The 16,122-nt window shown below is 32.9% G+C and overlaps 1 protein-coding gene across 4 annotated transcripts in view; it reads left to right on the top strand.

Moving 5' to 3' along the window:
• Positions 1–16,122, top strand: part of LOC148618447 (uncharacterized) — a 47,148-nt gene that overhangs the window by 10,339 nt on the left and 20,687 nt on the right. For all 4 annotated transcript variants that reach the window (XR_015921378.1, XR_015921377.1, XM_088577398.1 and 1 more), the window contains exon 2: positions 11,643–15,542. Coding sequence is in view for 2 of the 4 variants with exons in the window: in XM_088577398.1 (XP_088433524.1) it covers positions 11,654–15,542 (3,889 nt within the window). In the remaining 2 variants the exon portion in view is untranslated. The remainder of the gene's footprint in view (positions 1–11,642; positions 15,543–16,122) is intronic.

Below are 16,122 nucleotides of genomic sequence, written 5' to 3'. Positions count from 1 at the left end.
CCCCTTATCTCAGTACAAATCAGTACCTGATGAACTGTTCATCCCCTTATCTCAGTACAAATCAGTACCTGATGAGCTGTTCATCCCCTTATCTCAGTACAAAGCAGTACCTGATGAGCTGTTCATCCCCTTATCTCAGTACAAATCAGTACCTGATGAACTGTTCATCCCCTTATCTCAGTACAAATCAGTACCTGATGAGCTGTTCATATCCTTATCTGAGTACAAAACAGTACCAGATGAACTGTTCATACCCTTATCTCGGTACAAATCAGTACCTGATGAAATGTTCATACTCTTATCTCAGTACAAATCAGTACCTGATGAACTGTTCATACCCTTATCTCAGTTCAAGTCAGTACCTGATGAACTATTCACTAGATCCTAAGACACATTTACCAAGACATCTTCTCCAGTACATAGAATACAAAATCATTCATTGTTTTCAAATTCATTTGAACTTCTTGAACAACCGATTCATTGATCAACATGTAGTTTGAAAATTAAAAAAAGTGGTTCTTTTTCACAAAAGGGAAGAAATCAGATTATTCCATTTTGTGTGTCTTACAAGTTTACAAATGCCAACTATGCACTATTAAGTGGTTTCAAAAGGCTTTTTAAATCTTACTTGACTGTCAATTAAGTATTTGCTGATTTAGATGCACTTATGAAAAAGTTCAGAGAGTAAAACCAAATGGAGAAGGTTATTTCCCATGTTAACTGTGTTGCTACGTTTCTTTTAATAATAAGATAACCCTATAATTGTTATACTTCAATTTTTTTTAAACTGAAAAAGCTGAAAATAAAAAAACAAAAAAGATATACTGTGAAAGTACTGTTATTCGTGGGTTACCAATTTTCAAGGTTTTCATGGGTAAGCCAAACCATGTAATTAGGTTCCCAATGAAAAGGAGATTTCCATTAATGATTATACTGAGAACCTCGAAACTACAAATTTAAGAATCCACGAACTTCAGTTTTTCCCCTAATTCACGAAAATTGCTATCCATGAATTAAAATACTTTCACAGTAGAACTTAAAACTACTTGTTTTATAAATGGTCTTTGCATGTATTTTCCATCTGCATATGAAATTGACCACAAGGAATCATGCATGTACAGTGGATTCTGAATTACTAATTTCCTTACATTTGAAAACACTAATGCAGCATAGTTTCGTTTGGTCCATACCAGAGAAAATATTAGAATTAAACAGTTAAAAAATTTATTTAAAAAATTTATCTTTATTTGCCCAAAGTGTTTTCACCTCAATTTACTAAAAAAGATAGCCAATACATTTTCTTGCTTTGTTTTATACCAAAGTACTGATTTAGACTTCATTTGGTGAACTGTGTAATCACTGTGCTATATTTCCTATTTCAATTATTTAATTAGTTCAGCAAGTTAACTTTTTCAATCATTCAATATATAAAATGTTATTGAATATGTAAAAGTGACTGAAATTATTCTGTCACTTTAACTACACTGTTTTTATACAAATGCAAAATTTCCAGAAAACAACTTGAGTGAGAGTGAATAGATGTCTATGAAATTGTATATTTTACCACAAATGTCAGAGATGAACCATTTAAGAATTAAAGGAAAACAAACAATATTTTTCTGGTCTAGATGGAATGTATTATGGTATCCTGGTGTCTGCCCCTCAATCTGCCCATCTGTTCATCTGTAACTCACATTTTGCACAGTTACTAAAAAATGCTGCCACAAATTTTTGTGAAACTTAGGGGATTTTTTTCCTTTCTGTTGATATGAGCTCCCTTTTGATTTTTTTAATTTCACCTAATTGTTTTGTTTATGAGTTTTGAGACTTAATTTGTACAAAATGGTCGTGATTTTATGTTTTCAGACTATAACTCCAAAACACTTGCAGCAATGTCAATGAAACTTTGATGAATTGTTTATTTATATCATTGGAAGCTCCCTTTCGTTTTTAGTAAATTTCCAATATTATAGTTTTAGAGTTATGGGACTTAGTTCATAAAAAAAGGGTGGGATGTGACATCATGTCACAGATTTTGGACCATAATAAGTAGTAGTTGTACCCATTTTAATGACATGTTTTTTTCTTGTGATAGAACAGTACTTAGACATTAACATTAATGATTAAATTGTTATTTTGAGAAAGGGAGGAATGTGTTGGTGACTTTAAGAATTAGTATTGTTCATGTTAATTATAAATTGAATTATATATGCTTGGGGGTATGGAACAACCAATAATTAATTATACACAAATAATAAATGGGTCAGTAAATCATACGCAAGGCAGGTTAACTGGACACATGGGATGTTTATGTCCAGATTTATGTCCAGATGTACATTGAATTAAGGATATGTCTTATATAATTGAATAGTATATATTCGGAACATGTTGTATATTCTGTGATCCTCGCTTTTACTATTGTAATAAACATAGCAGTCAGTGTACACATCTTGGAGTTATTATCCGTGCCAGACCCTGTCACATTCTGGTGTAATGAATTTTGGATTTTCTGCTATTCTAGTTTTTGAACTTTCTTCACAAGAAGGGAGAATTTCCATAACTGCAAAACAATTTCTAAATGCTTCAAGCAAATACTCATGAAACTTTTCGTTCTATGGGGATATGAAAATGTCAGGCGTCCATCTGTCTGTGCCTCTGGGTTTTTTTGCATTTTTTTGGTAATGCTCCAACCAAATAAGTTTGTTTTTGGTATGTAGCCTTATTATGAAGAGTTACAGATTAAGTTTGACTTTTGTTATGGTTGAGTGATTTTTACAGAAGTTATGGCCCTTGGAAGAAAATTTCAGTGAAAGTTTTCCACACTTTTTTAGCTCACCTGGCCAAAACCGTTAGGTTTAGCCAAACTCTTTCAATTGCTGAAATGATTCTCATTATAAGGCCTTCAAAAGTCTTTAGGGATAAAAGTTGTCAGATGACTCTTTGTAAGAGTTATTACCATTGAAAGGTGAAAAATGGTGTATTTTTTTCAAGGATTACAGCCAATATCTTAAAAACTAATAGATAGAAAGAAACTTTCTATTACTGAAATGATCCCTATGATAAGTACTACCAAAGTCTTGAATCAAAATTGTTGGGCAACTCCTTATTAAATTTATATCCCTTGAAAGACAAACTTTAACCAGGGGAGCGATTCTGGCTCCTGGAGCCTCTTGTATTGTATGTATGTAGTCGTACTATGAGAAATTACAGATTAATTTCAGTGATATTAAAGTTTGAAATGTATTTTTTACACTGGGGACATTGGAATGCTGTTCTTTTTTTTAATTGTTTTTTAGCTCAGCTGGCCATAGGCCATGTGAGCTATTGCTGTCACTTGGTGTCCGTCGTCGTCTGTCGTTGTTAACAATTCTTCAAACATCTTCTCCTCTGAAACTTTTTAATGGATTTGGATGAAACTGAAATGGTTGTTCCTCAGAATATCCTGCACAAAATGACTGTTTGGATTTTTGATCTGTTAAAAAATATGGCTGCAGTTACTAAAAATAGAACATAGTGGTCAGATAGCAGGTTTTTGCATACATCTCCAAAACCATTGGGTTTAACCAAATTCTTACATGGGGTAAAAGTGTTCAGCATGATGAGATCCATCTGTTATTCAATTTTGGCGAAAATCTGTTGACCCATGTTGGAGTTGTTGCCCCTTTTAGCTCACCTGGCCAAAGGCCATGTGAGCTATTGTCATCACTTGGCATCTGTCGTCATCCGTCGTTGTCGTTAACAATTTTAAAAAGATCTTCTCCTCTGAAACTGCTTGAATAATTGGAACCAAACTTGATGTGAATGTTCCTTGGGGTATCCTGCATAGAATTGAAATTTTATTGATTTTTGATCGGTTGTAAAAACATGGCTGCCGTGACTAAAAATAGAACATAGGGGTCAGACAGTAGTTTATTTCATATATCTCCAAAACCTTTAGGTTTAGCCAAATTCTTTCAATGCCTGATATGACCCTTATTATAAGGCCTTCAAAAGTCTTTATGGATCAAAGTTGTCAGCACTCGTTGCAACTTTGGCAGTCTGTACCCTCCTCATATTGAGAAAGAGTAGTGGAGTCACCTGAGGTTTGCCAATTGAGTTGTCAGGCGACTCCTTGTAAGATTTATTGCCCTTCAAAGATGAAAAAATGACGGTTTTTTTACAGTTTTTAGCCAATATTATAAAAACTATACTAGGTAGAAAGAGACAACTCCTTTTTAAATTTATTGTCCTTGAAGGACAAACTTTAACCAGGTGAACGATTCAGGCTCCTGGGGGTCTCTTGTTTGACATTTTTTGTTGTTTTTGATGTTTTTGCTTTCAAAATTCTTCTCCTCAGAAACTACTATTCAGAATTCAATTAAAGTTGGTATAAATGTTTTTTAGGGTATCTTGAACAAAATCACTGTGGATTTGTGATCGGCGAAAAAACATGGCCACTGTTACTAGAAATAGAACAGGGGTCATATAGCAGATTTTGCATATACATGTATCTCCAAAACTGTTAGGTTTAACCCATTCTGACTTGGGTAAAAGTGTTCAGTATGATGAGATCTATACTGTTATGTGAAGATCTGTTGATCCATGTTGGAGTTATTGCTCTTCTTTGATGCTTTTGCTCACAATCTACTGTACACAATTTAATGAAAGTTGGTATTACTGTTTTTCAGAGTATCCTTAACAAAATGACTTTTTGGATTTTTGATTGATGAAAAACATGGTAGCTGTTACTAAAAATAGAACAAAGGGGTTGAAATACAGTTTTTGCAAATAACTCAAAATTCGTTGAATTTAATGTTGTTTATATTATGAGAGAATATTGTTCACCATCAGAAGACGGACCTTTGTCAAACTTTCCAAAATGATTTGTTGCTTGTTGTAGGATTTATGGCCCCTGAAACAGATTTTTTCGTTGTTTTAATGTGAACAACTCTCTGAAACCAATTGCAACATTGCAACTAAATTTAATAAAAGTTGGCATAATTCTTTTAGGGTTTCCTGCACAAACTGATCATTTAGAATTTTTCATCAGTCAAAAAACATAGTTTTACTAAAAATAGAACATAGAGGTCATATTTTTTCCTCAACTATAGAAGAATAATGAAAATGAAAGCTTCCCATGAGATAAACATGATATTCTGTTGACTGGCAGTATTGAAATTAACTTTTTGGTGGCCATTTTCAAAATGCTGCCATTTTACAACCATTTTCAAAAGTTGCTCAGAATCCATCTTAAGGAAACTATCAGTTGAATGGTGATATCGAAAGATGGTTCTGGGTGGCCATTTCCTGCTAATATATATTCTTGCTTTGATTTCAATGATAAATGGTTTATATTAATAAACATGGTCTTCTGATATGAATGGGAATGATGAAAATTTTAGATAGCCATGGTCTAACATTATTTTATGTTCCTTTTCAGCAAATGTATACTGGGCTAATGCCCCATCAGACCTGATGGAATAACAGGGCATAGGGGACCTCTGGCCGAATTTTTTCCATTGGTTCTAAAAACACTTTGAAGGCATTTCCAATATTTTGCAGTGCCTTAGGTACTCTTTTTTGAACTTACAGTATTCATCAGTATAAGCTCTTTTTCAGCAATTTTTTGTGGAACATGGTAACAAAGCATGATACTTTTACTTACTTAGTTAATAGGATATGGTTTGTCAGGTTTGCAATTCAGGCTGTTTGAAAGCCTCTTGTTTTTTTTATTATAAATGTTAACTTCTTTTTCTTTGTTATATATTTAATCACAGTCAAGCTTTGTGTCCATATTTGCCTCAGCAGCGTTACAGAGTTTGACCTCATCTGTTCAGCTTTACAGGGTTTGACTTCTTCCAGCATCTTACTGCGCGCTGCAAAGCATTTTATTAGACATTATTAATCAACTTACCACAATATGTATACAAATGCCCATTCTTTATGAACCGAAAATTTCGACAACTGGTCACTATGAACAGGAAATTCCTACAGCCGATCATTACCAAATCACAGCCATGCATTACACCATATGGGACCATTATGGACAAAATCAAAATGGCGTACATTTCTACAATAAGTGATGACTTAAATTTAGAGTGACCTAATAATTCAGTTAATTGGATCAGGAGATTTCAAGTTGCAGAAATATGGTACTGGGACTGAGTATATTGAATATATCGTATATATGTTTAATCTTGTACTATAAATTTATGGTTTTTTTTGGGAGATTATTCGAAAAGACAACAAAATCTTCATGATTTATTTTCATAAATATTTGATTCATCGAGATATGAACTTATTTTAAATTATGGTGAAATCATATGTATTAATGATGAACTCTGACTAATAAATAATGGCCTTGGATGGCTGTAATGGCCCTTGGCGTTGCCTCCAGCCATTACAGCCATCCTTGGCCATTATTAATACCTCAGGCATGTCACAGGGTCAGTATGGAAAAGGCCATTCATTAATACTATAGTAATTTGAATCATGAGTGTAAGGATCTCAATAATATTGTGTCATAAAATTCCATAACTAAAAAAAGGCTTGTGAATGATTCTAAAGGGTACAACCACTTTGTAACTGTAAAATGAAGGAGTTATGGCCCTAATTGGGCCTTACATACACATTTTTTATGGAAAATAACTGTTATTGTGTATGGATCACTATGAAATATTGAATCACAAGGTTCCCTATAGGGAAGGTCAGATTGTGATTGATGGGGTAATGACTATAACCCAATAGAAATACTCCTCTTATACAGTTATCCCCTTGTTATGACCTCTTCTGTCTAGTGAATTATTTTATCTTTTGTTAAAATCATTTACAAAAATGTATAAGCTTTGTTGTTGGATTTGCAGAGAGTCAGAGCACTTAAGTGGGTTTCACATGTAATAGAATGAAATGCAATACATCTATGCAATCACCACTGGCAATCACTGACTGACTGAATTTATGACAATTGATTTGCAGCACTACATACATTCACTATCTGACTTTACTGATGACAATTTAATCAAAGTGCTAAATCTGAGACTACCATATAGATTAGTATGAAGTAAACATCTATAAACAAACTGATTGGAATTAACACCAGTCATTAACATATCTGAAGTCATGTGATCAGTGCTAGAGGGCGTTATTATTTGGTATATAAAGTAGAATGCTTGTTCATGTTGTTCATGCCGTAAGGGGGCAGTCGTGCGAAATCCGTAAGGATAGTCAAGACCGTAAAAACCCCCAATCATCATGATGTTGTGTATTATATTGGAGAGTGGATATGAAAGATGGTGATGTGACACACTACAATTCACAGTATAGTACATGTATGTTACTACAATTCAAAGCATAGTACATGTATGTTACTACAATTCATAGTATAGTACATGTATGTTACTACAATTCACAGTACATGTATGTTATGTTTTCTCTTTTATATGAGGAATAAATGTTTTTGTATTCAATTTATAATAAATTGTGTAAAAATGTGCAAGTTCTTTTTTCTTCTCCTTTTCCAAGGCAGTTACATTAAACTAAAATGAAGTATAATGTATGAACCAAAAATAGTTACTATCTATTTAATGAATAGAAATAATATTCTACTACAGTTGGGAAGAAAATTTCTGAAGGATAAAGAAAAGGTATTGAATGAAGGAGTTTAAAGATGATGGATTAAATAACTGCACATAGTGTTACCTTATCTATCATCAACACAGATAACATAAATAAATCAAACATTCATCTTGCTGAATTTATTGTTGATTTACATTCTCTGACAGAGTCAGCATGGAAAGTTTTATCATCTACCAATCTACATAAATGTATTTACTATCATTTGGAAGGCTGACAGAATTTATAAATACTCCTTTTATTTATGGTGTCTGTTTCATAACATGCAATTATGTTGTAATGTACATCTGTTACATGGCTGGTCATAGTTCCATAAAACTGTCATAGAATATGGTAGGAATTAATGATATTGCTGACCAGATGAACACAAGCTGTAATACAGTTATAAAGATATTGCCTGTTTAAGAGAAGATACAAAGGTGAACATTTATATTTTGTTTTATATCAATATAATAAATAGAAGTAATGTCTTTTAAACAATTTGTTTCTTTTCAATAAAGATAAAACTTAAAAGAAATAACTGAGTTTGTCAATACATTTTGCTGCTTGAAGAAATTTGACCGGGAAGAGATTATCAGTTTGTTGTTTTCACAGAATGCATAAATTTTGAAAATTATTTTTTCATGGAGTGCTAACCTGAAATATACAATAGATGTTTTGATAATAAAGTCCTTGATTGCAGATTCAAATCAAGAGTTTTACAGTGAAACTTTACACCTGATTTTAAGTAACAATACCAGTTATACATTAAATCAGATATATTGCAATACCATTGAAAGGCAGATGGTGATTCACACTACATCCAAAACTTGATTATTCTTTTCAGTTGAAATAATTTAACAAGTTCAGATAAATGGGCAATATTATTTTGGGCTAACTGCATTTACAAAAATATGTGAAATGAAATAAGAAATTAGTAATAAAACTCTTCGAAAGTTGATGGTTAAATTGTGCTAAAAAATTGGAGGCTTTAGTGAAAAAACAAGTATGTATCTATTTTACATAGTATTTTATCTTTTTAATTTCAAATTGATGTAGGGAGTCTTTGTTAAACTTATCTGTAGATAATGAGGGCTTTGTTTTTTAGTTTACTTCAACAAAAATAAATTGCCCCAAAGGACACAATAGAGTCTGTTTATGTCTGCGTTTCTGTTTTTCTGTGTGTCCTTGTTTCTGTAACATTTTTTCTATCACAGTTTTCTCAGCAACTACTCATCACAACATCAGATTTTTAACAAGGTCTACCTGTTGGTATGCCATTGGGTGGGAAATTCGACAACATCTTCCTGTTTACAGAGGACTTTATTTATTTTTGACTTCATATTTTTATATGCCCGTCTAAGATGGGATGTATTATGGTATACCGTTGTCCAGTTGTCTGTCTGTCTCTCTGTCGTCCACACTTCAGACAATTACTCAAAAAAACACTTCCACCAACTTTTATGAAACTTTGGTGAATTGTTCATATCTATTGACATAAGTTGCCTTTCGATTTTTATAAATTTCAGAGTTTTCATTTCCATGTTATGAATTTTTTTACTTAAACAGCGGAGATTTTCAAGTTTTTTCAAAATAACTCAAAAATACTTTCCTCAACTTTTATGAAACCTTGGTGAATAGTTCATATCTATTGAAGTTAGCTCCCGTTTGATTTTTATAAATTTCATTTTTTTTTGGTTTCTGTGTTATGAATTTTTATACTTAAAAAAGGGAAATTTTCAAGTTTTCGCACAATTACTCAAAAACACTTTCACTAACTTTTATAAAACTTTGGTGAATTGTTCATATCTATTGAAGTAAGCGCCCATCCGATTTGTATAAATGTCAAATTTTATGTTTCCGTGTTGTGAAGTTTTTCTCTTTAAAAAAAGCCGGAAACGGCCAAGGAATTTTATTTGTTTAAAAATTGTTTAAAACAGACCATTTGTTATGATGATCAACTAAGTTACTTGGTAACCTTGTCAGAAAAGTGTGTTTTAAACAAGATAGAAATGTATGGGTAAAAAATCAAGACAACAAACTTAGTTAAACTTGAGGTAACCTTGATAGTGTCAATATTTTTGTGCATTTTTTATTTACTTCTTTTTGGGATGGGGGGGGGGGGGGAGGGTACTTGAAATTTTAACACATTATTTCTGTATGTATGCCGTATGGCGGGATCCATTTTCAGAAATTTGAAACTACTTCCTGTTTACTGAGGACTTCGTTTAAGTTCCTGATATCATGATTGGAAGTTGAGGGTATCACTAGTGAGCCATTGCTCACAGATTTCTTATTATATCGACAACATATCATTTTCCACCTAAATTTTCCAAATGTTTGAATTAGTTACATGAACCATCAGATACTGAAATAGTGTAAGATTTCCTTTAAGTTAATAGTAAGTGAAAATATGTAAACACCTACATAGTAGTACTGTAAAGTACAAGTAGATAGACCTCAATAAATATCATATAGTTTATATTCAACATTTCATGGAGTGATGTCTGTCCAGTAGTTAAGGCTAAAAACCACTAATTCCACTTTCCATAGGCTTCTATGCTAATTTCACAATATTCAATGGCTTCTCTGGACTTTACCTTAACTTTAACCTGGAGAGGACTATATATCAGCATGATTCTACATATGTCAGCTCACAATCCTCAGAATGGCATGTGGGGTTAGCAGACTTGCAGTGCAGTACTGGTCACTGGAAGTGAAGGGTCTATAAATAGCATGGGAAATCCCAGTGTTTTCACAAGATAGGGGTATATTTAAAAATCATTATGGAGATTAGGCTTCACATCACAAGAAGCAAAATGCACCTATAAAATGTACAGAAATGTTTTTCCTTTCAGAAACTGTTTAAATTTTTTAAATAAGATGAGAACTTTTTTCACAGCACTATGAGGAACAGGGGTAATTTCTGCGTAGGACTATTTTTGCGTACGTTCCAAATGCTCATTGGTTGAATTGGTGGTCTGTAACCAGAAGTGCACAATGATAATAAGACAGTATTTATATTACAAGTTGGATAGTTAGGGCATGGCAGACTTCAACATCTCACATGAAAACAACTATTATAATTACAAAGTTAAATAATTGGTGGATTATTACTGACAGGAATAAGATACTGGAAAACTAAGTCAAAACATGACATGAAAAATGATATGATAAAGGTTCCAGTTACCACAGATATCAACAATGACAGACAACATCATCATTAATGTCACATCTGACTGTAATAAGACTTTAATGTCCAAAGGTCATCGATTGGACAACAAACAGGGTATATTTGTCTGATGGCCTGTACTCTGAATTTGTTGTTACAATCAATCACTGTTGATTTCATCATTTAATAGTATCATGAACACCACATGGGCATTAACTCATTTATAAATTACTGGATTTACCTTCAGAGGCCATGATTATTTTTGTGCTACCATGACAACTAATGAATTATGAACTATGAACTATGAACTACTTTAGTTATGTAATCCATTGTTTACTTTGTAGATAAAAGTTATTCAATATTTGACACCTTAGGCTATTATCTGGATTAGCATTCTTATCATTCATAGCTGGATTAATTTAATCCTTAGCTTTAAGGAGATTAACACCTTTCTTTGATAACATTAAATAGACCATGCCCTAAGGATGTACATGGTGTTTGATTACATGTACATGTATCTCTATTCAGATGTTTAGAAGTTTGTAAGTGGATGCTTTTGATGGCTATATATTTTTTTTTATTTTCTAGCAGTTTCTTGTCTTACTTCACCAGTTCTGTTTTACTGTTGAAAAAATAATGTTACTGTATGTAACACTATATATATATATTTTGTATGTACCACTATATATATCTTTTTGTGGTCAAGTCAAACAAATATAAACAAAAACAAAGTGAAAAACTTTGGTTGCAAGTAAGATGGTACATACTGGATAGTTATAACTGTAATCATAGAAATTAGAATCCATTAATTGACATGTAACAATGTAAACTGGAGTATTCATTTGCTCATGTTCATGATGAAGATTTTTCTGTTTTTCAGTTTGAAGGACTATGAGTTTGGAGTATAACGGTGGAGAGCAATGCGAACAAGCCAAGGGCAACAATGTAGACACTGAGAACACAAATACTAAACCATGGACTCAATACAGTAATAAACCGAACTTCTACCAGGGTGGTTGGGGCTCCTACCGAGGCAATAGAGGTTTTTCTCATGGATGTTACTTTAGAGGGAGAAATAGAGGATTTCGAGGTGGTGGAAATCCAAATAAGTTCAGACATTTATCTGGTGAGGACAATGAACAAGAAAATCAATCTCCAAATGCACATGATGGATCTTTTGATAAAAACATAAGTAGGGACAAATCTCCATCAGAATCTAGGAGTTGTAGTAGAGGAAGATCAAATAGGAAGGATAATCTAGATAGGTCATATAAATATCGTAGTAGGGGTCGTAGCCGCCATAGACACAGAACACAGGACAGACACAGTCGATCACCAAGACATAGATCTTGTAGAAGTTATAGTAGAGAACGAAGACACAGAGAAAATCGAAGAGCTACTGGCTATCACAAAGTTGTCAAACAGTGGTCAGCTCAATTACGGGAAAATGATAAAATCATTTGTATTGGAAGTTCATCAGAAAATTTGGCTGAAACATTGGATGACAGATCTTTTTGTAGCGATTCTCTTAATCAGGAAAAAGAAGATGAGATAGATTTTACGGATTCAATAAACTGTGGTAATCGGAAACCTCTTGACCAACCAAGGGGACTAAGTGATATCAAGGTCAAATATAAATACTTACAAAGTACCAAAAGTAGAAATGATTTACGAAATAAGATTGGTCCAGGAATGTATATTCACAAGAAAGGGCTAAATCTGGATGAGAATGAGAGTTTCCATTACTACCGTGACCAGAGTCTGTCAGATAACAATGAAAACCAACCAATAGATGGCTGTGATAGTAACAGTTCTGTGTTTGACACAAGCTTTCAAGGTAAAACAAAGAATACTTCCTCCTCGTCAGTGACAAATATAGCACAAGGAATATCTAAAATATGTCAAAGTCAAATTACTAATGGTGGCAAAAGATCTATTTTGGAAGAAAATAAAAGTCCAGTAGTTAAAAAACCCAAACTAATGGAAGATATTGGTCAGGGTGATGCTGAACAAAATCAAAACAATTTTAATCCCTTAAAGACTTATGACAATGTTAAAACTAATGTCAGTGACTGTCATAAACACAACTTACCTTCTGACAGTAGTTTACCTGAAGACTTCAATGGTTCAATACAGTCTGATCACTGTGTAGAGAATAAACATCATCAATCTTCACATCCAGCCACTAACACTACTGATTCACTGTACTCAGGATCCAAAAGTATAGTGTCTGGTGGACAGGAAGTTACTAATTCACTGTACTCAGGATCCAGAAGTATAGTGTCTGATGGACAGGAAGTTACACAAACCTCACCACATTCTAGGAGAAGTAGTGTATATATACCTCCTGATGAAGAAGTGCAAAGTGTACCATACTTCACCAACATTTCTCATTCTAGGAAGTTAGTTAACAAGTTGAGACACAAAAAATTGATTCAGAAATTTCCATATTCAGCAAGCAAAGATAGTGCTCAAGGTAAACTGTCTTACAATAAAGGAAATACCAACAACAAAGCTGTAAATTCTGTTGACCAACAGCTTGTAGGTAACAATGATGGAAATGTTCATATGAATACAATTGATGGTGAACCTATTCTACTACCACCAAATTTACCAAGTAAAGCTCAGATAGACATGGCAATTGACTGGTTTCTGAAAAATAGTCCAGCAAATGTAAACTCACTAAGTCAATTAGAGAACCATGTTGATGTAAGTAACAAGGAAGTCTGTAGAGGTGTAGAACATGATAGACAGAAGAAATCAGACCTTTGTAAGAACATATCATGTGATAAGAAAACAAAAGTTGACTGTGTTCTTAGACATTGTAATGAACATACAAATGAAGACAACCCATATTCTAACAAATGTAGAACTGATGATGTGGAGAAAGGGTTGGAATCAAAAGATAGGAAATCTACGGACAAAAAAAATATTGAATGTTCATCTTTGTCTGGCAACAAAAAGCATTCCAAACATATTGATAAGAAAAAGGATAAGTCACACATATCTAGGGACCAAAGGAAAGAAGTCTTTAAAGACGAGAGAAAACAGAACATGTCCAAGTCTGATCATTTAGTAAAAGATGCAAATCATATGTCATATGTTTTATTAAAAGATGTAACGGCAAGTCCAGTAGCTTGTCCTACATTTGATGATAAAGTGACATCTACACCTGTTGCCTATAGAACATCAGTATGCCATAATGATTTGATCATATCACCTGTTTCAAGTGTTCAAACATCAAGGAGCAGTGTGTCAAAGGGAACTACTAAACTGACAACAAGTGTTGATGGTAAACACAACAAAGTTCAAGATACTTTTCTATCAGAAGCAGTGTCTGATTGTAGTATGGAATATATCTCAGTTGATAGTTGGCATGATGACTCAACTAGGTCAAATCTAGACCTATCATATAACAGTTCAATTAGTGATAACAAACTTATAAATATTAAATCCAAGTCCAAATCTGTAGGGCAATCACTTCATAATTCATCCAATCAGCTAACAGTAAAAGAGACATGTGGTAATCATGTGACAGAATCACATGACATTACTGATAAAGAGTTAGTTGACATTGAGAAGGAGATTGCAGAAGGCAAAAACATATTTGATAAGTTAGTAACCAAGAAGAAATCAGAGAAAAGGAATAAAAGTCCTCTAAGAGTGAGTGATGTAAAGAAAATTAATGCAGAAAATAAAGTTGCAAGATTAAGAAAAGAGGATTCTAAGTTGACAAAATCTGACAAAATTCATGAAGAAACCAAGCATGAAAATACATGTCATAAAAAAGCAGCAATTAATCAAGGGACAGAACACATGAGCATTAAAGAGAAAAGGTCAAATTTAAATCACAAAAGCAAACATGAAAACAATCTGAATGAAAAGTTAACAGATACTCAAACATCAAAGGAAAGAAAAAATGATAATCTCAAAAAAGACAAAGAATTAGTAAAATTTGACAAAGTCTTGAATGACAAAGTTAACGAAGAGGAGACACAAAAAACTGTAAAAGTAGTTGTTAATGAATTAACTAGTCCTTGTGATAAAGTGAAGTCACCACCAGTTCATTCATTGTTTGGTAGAAAGATAAGAACTGGTTTAGAAGACTTTCATCTGATAAGAACTCCAAACAAAGAGAGAAAATCAGAAAATGACCAGGAACCATCAAATAGTGGAAACAAACATGAAAATAATATGTCTAAGAGGAGTAGCAAGGAGAAAAAAGCAAAAACATCACTGTTTCAAGTACCAACAGATTTTGTTCAGAACATGAAAAGGAAACTAAGCAAAAGTACTGCTGTCAAGCGTCTAGATACAGCTAAACCAAAGATCTTGAAACTTGGTTGCACTACAAATTCAGGGAACAAAAATGATAATGAAAATGATAATTCAACGTCAACAGAGCTTCATGTTAACAAAAAAAAAGGTAAAAAGGATGAGTCAAAGAACTTACACAAGGAAAGTAAAACTCATATGAAATCAGCAACTATTGAAGATATAACCGAGAGTAGAGATATCAATAAAGTAAAAAGACCAGAAAATAGTGTCTCATCGAAGGAGAGCAATATATATGAACATAATATGGAAAAATGTTCAGAAGGAATTGTCAAAAAAGTGAAAGACAAACTGTCAAAATCACATAAACAGGCATACAATGATGTGATGAAACATGAAAAGTCCCAGAAAGAAAAGGACCGACATCAGTTCGGCGATAACACAGCATCGTTAATACCAATCAAGGTACCAAAACAAACAGTTTCAAACCAATCTAATCAGTTAGGTAAGTTGACAAGATGATTTAATTTGTACCAAATATTACAAAAAATCTATAATTTTAGACCTACTATTTCGTTTTTTTTTTTGCCTTAATGGTAGAATTTACAAACACAGTTTCAATACTACTAGTTTTGAACATTTAACTTTCTGTCCTTTTGCATACTTTAAAATTAAAATGCTATTTACTTATATTACTTAAATATATACATAGTTCATTAGGTGTTATGTCAGTAACTACATACTTACATACATAGTTCATTAGGTGTTACGTCGGTAACTACTTACATACATACATACATACATACATAGTTCATTAGGTGTTACGTCAGTAACTAGATACTTACATACATAGTTCATTAGGTGTTAAATCGGTAACTACTTACTTACTTACATACATAGTTCAGTAGGTGTTACGTCGGTAACCGCATACTTACATACATAGTTCATTAGGTGTTACGTCGGTAACTGCATACTTACATACATAGTTCATTAGGTGTTACATCGGTAACTACTTACATACATACATACATAGTTCAGTAGGTGTTACGTCGGTAACCGCATACTTACATACATAGTTCATTAGG

Source organism: Perna viridis, chromosome 4 (genome assembly GCF_037379345.1).
Source record: "Perna viridis isolate PV_CMFRI_1.1 ecotype Kerala chromosome 4, ASM3737934v1, whole genome shotgun sequence".
NCBI classification, from domain to species: Eukaryota; Metazoa; Mollusca; class Bivalvia; order Mytilida; family Mytilidae; genus Perna; species Perna viridis.
Note: the sequence above shows the minus strand (reverse complement) of the source record. Positions and strands in the feature narration are given on the sequence as shown.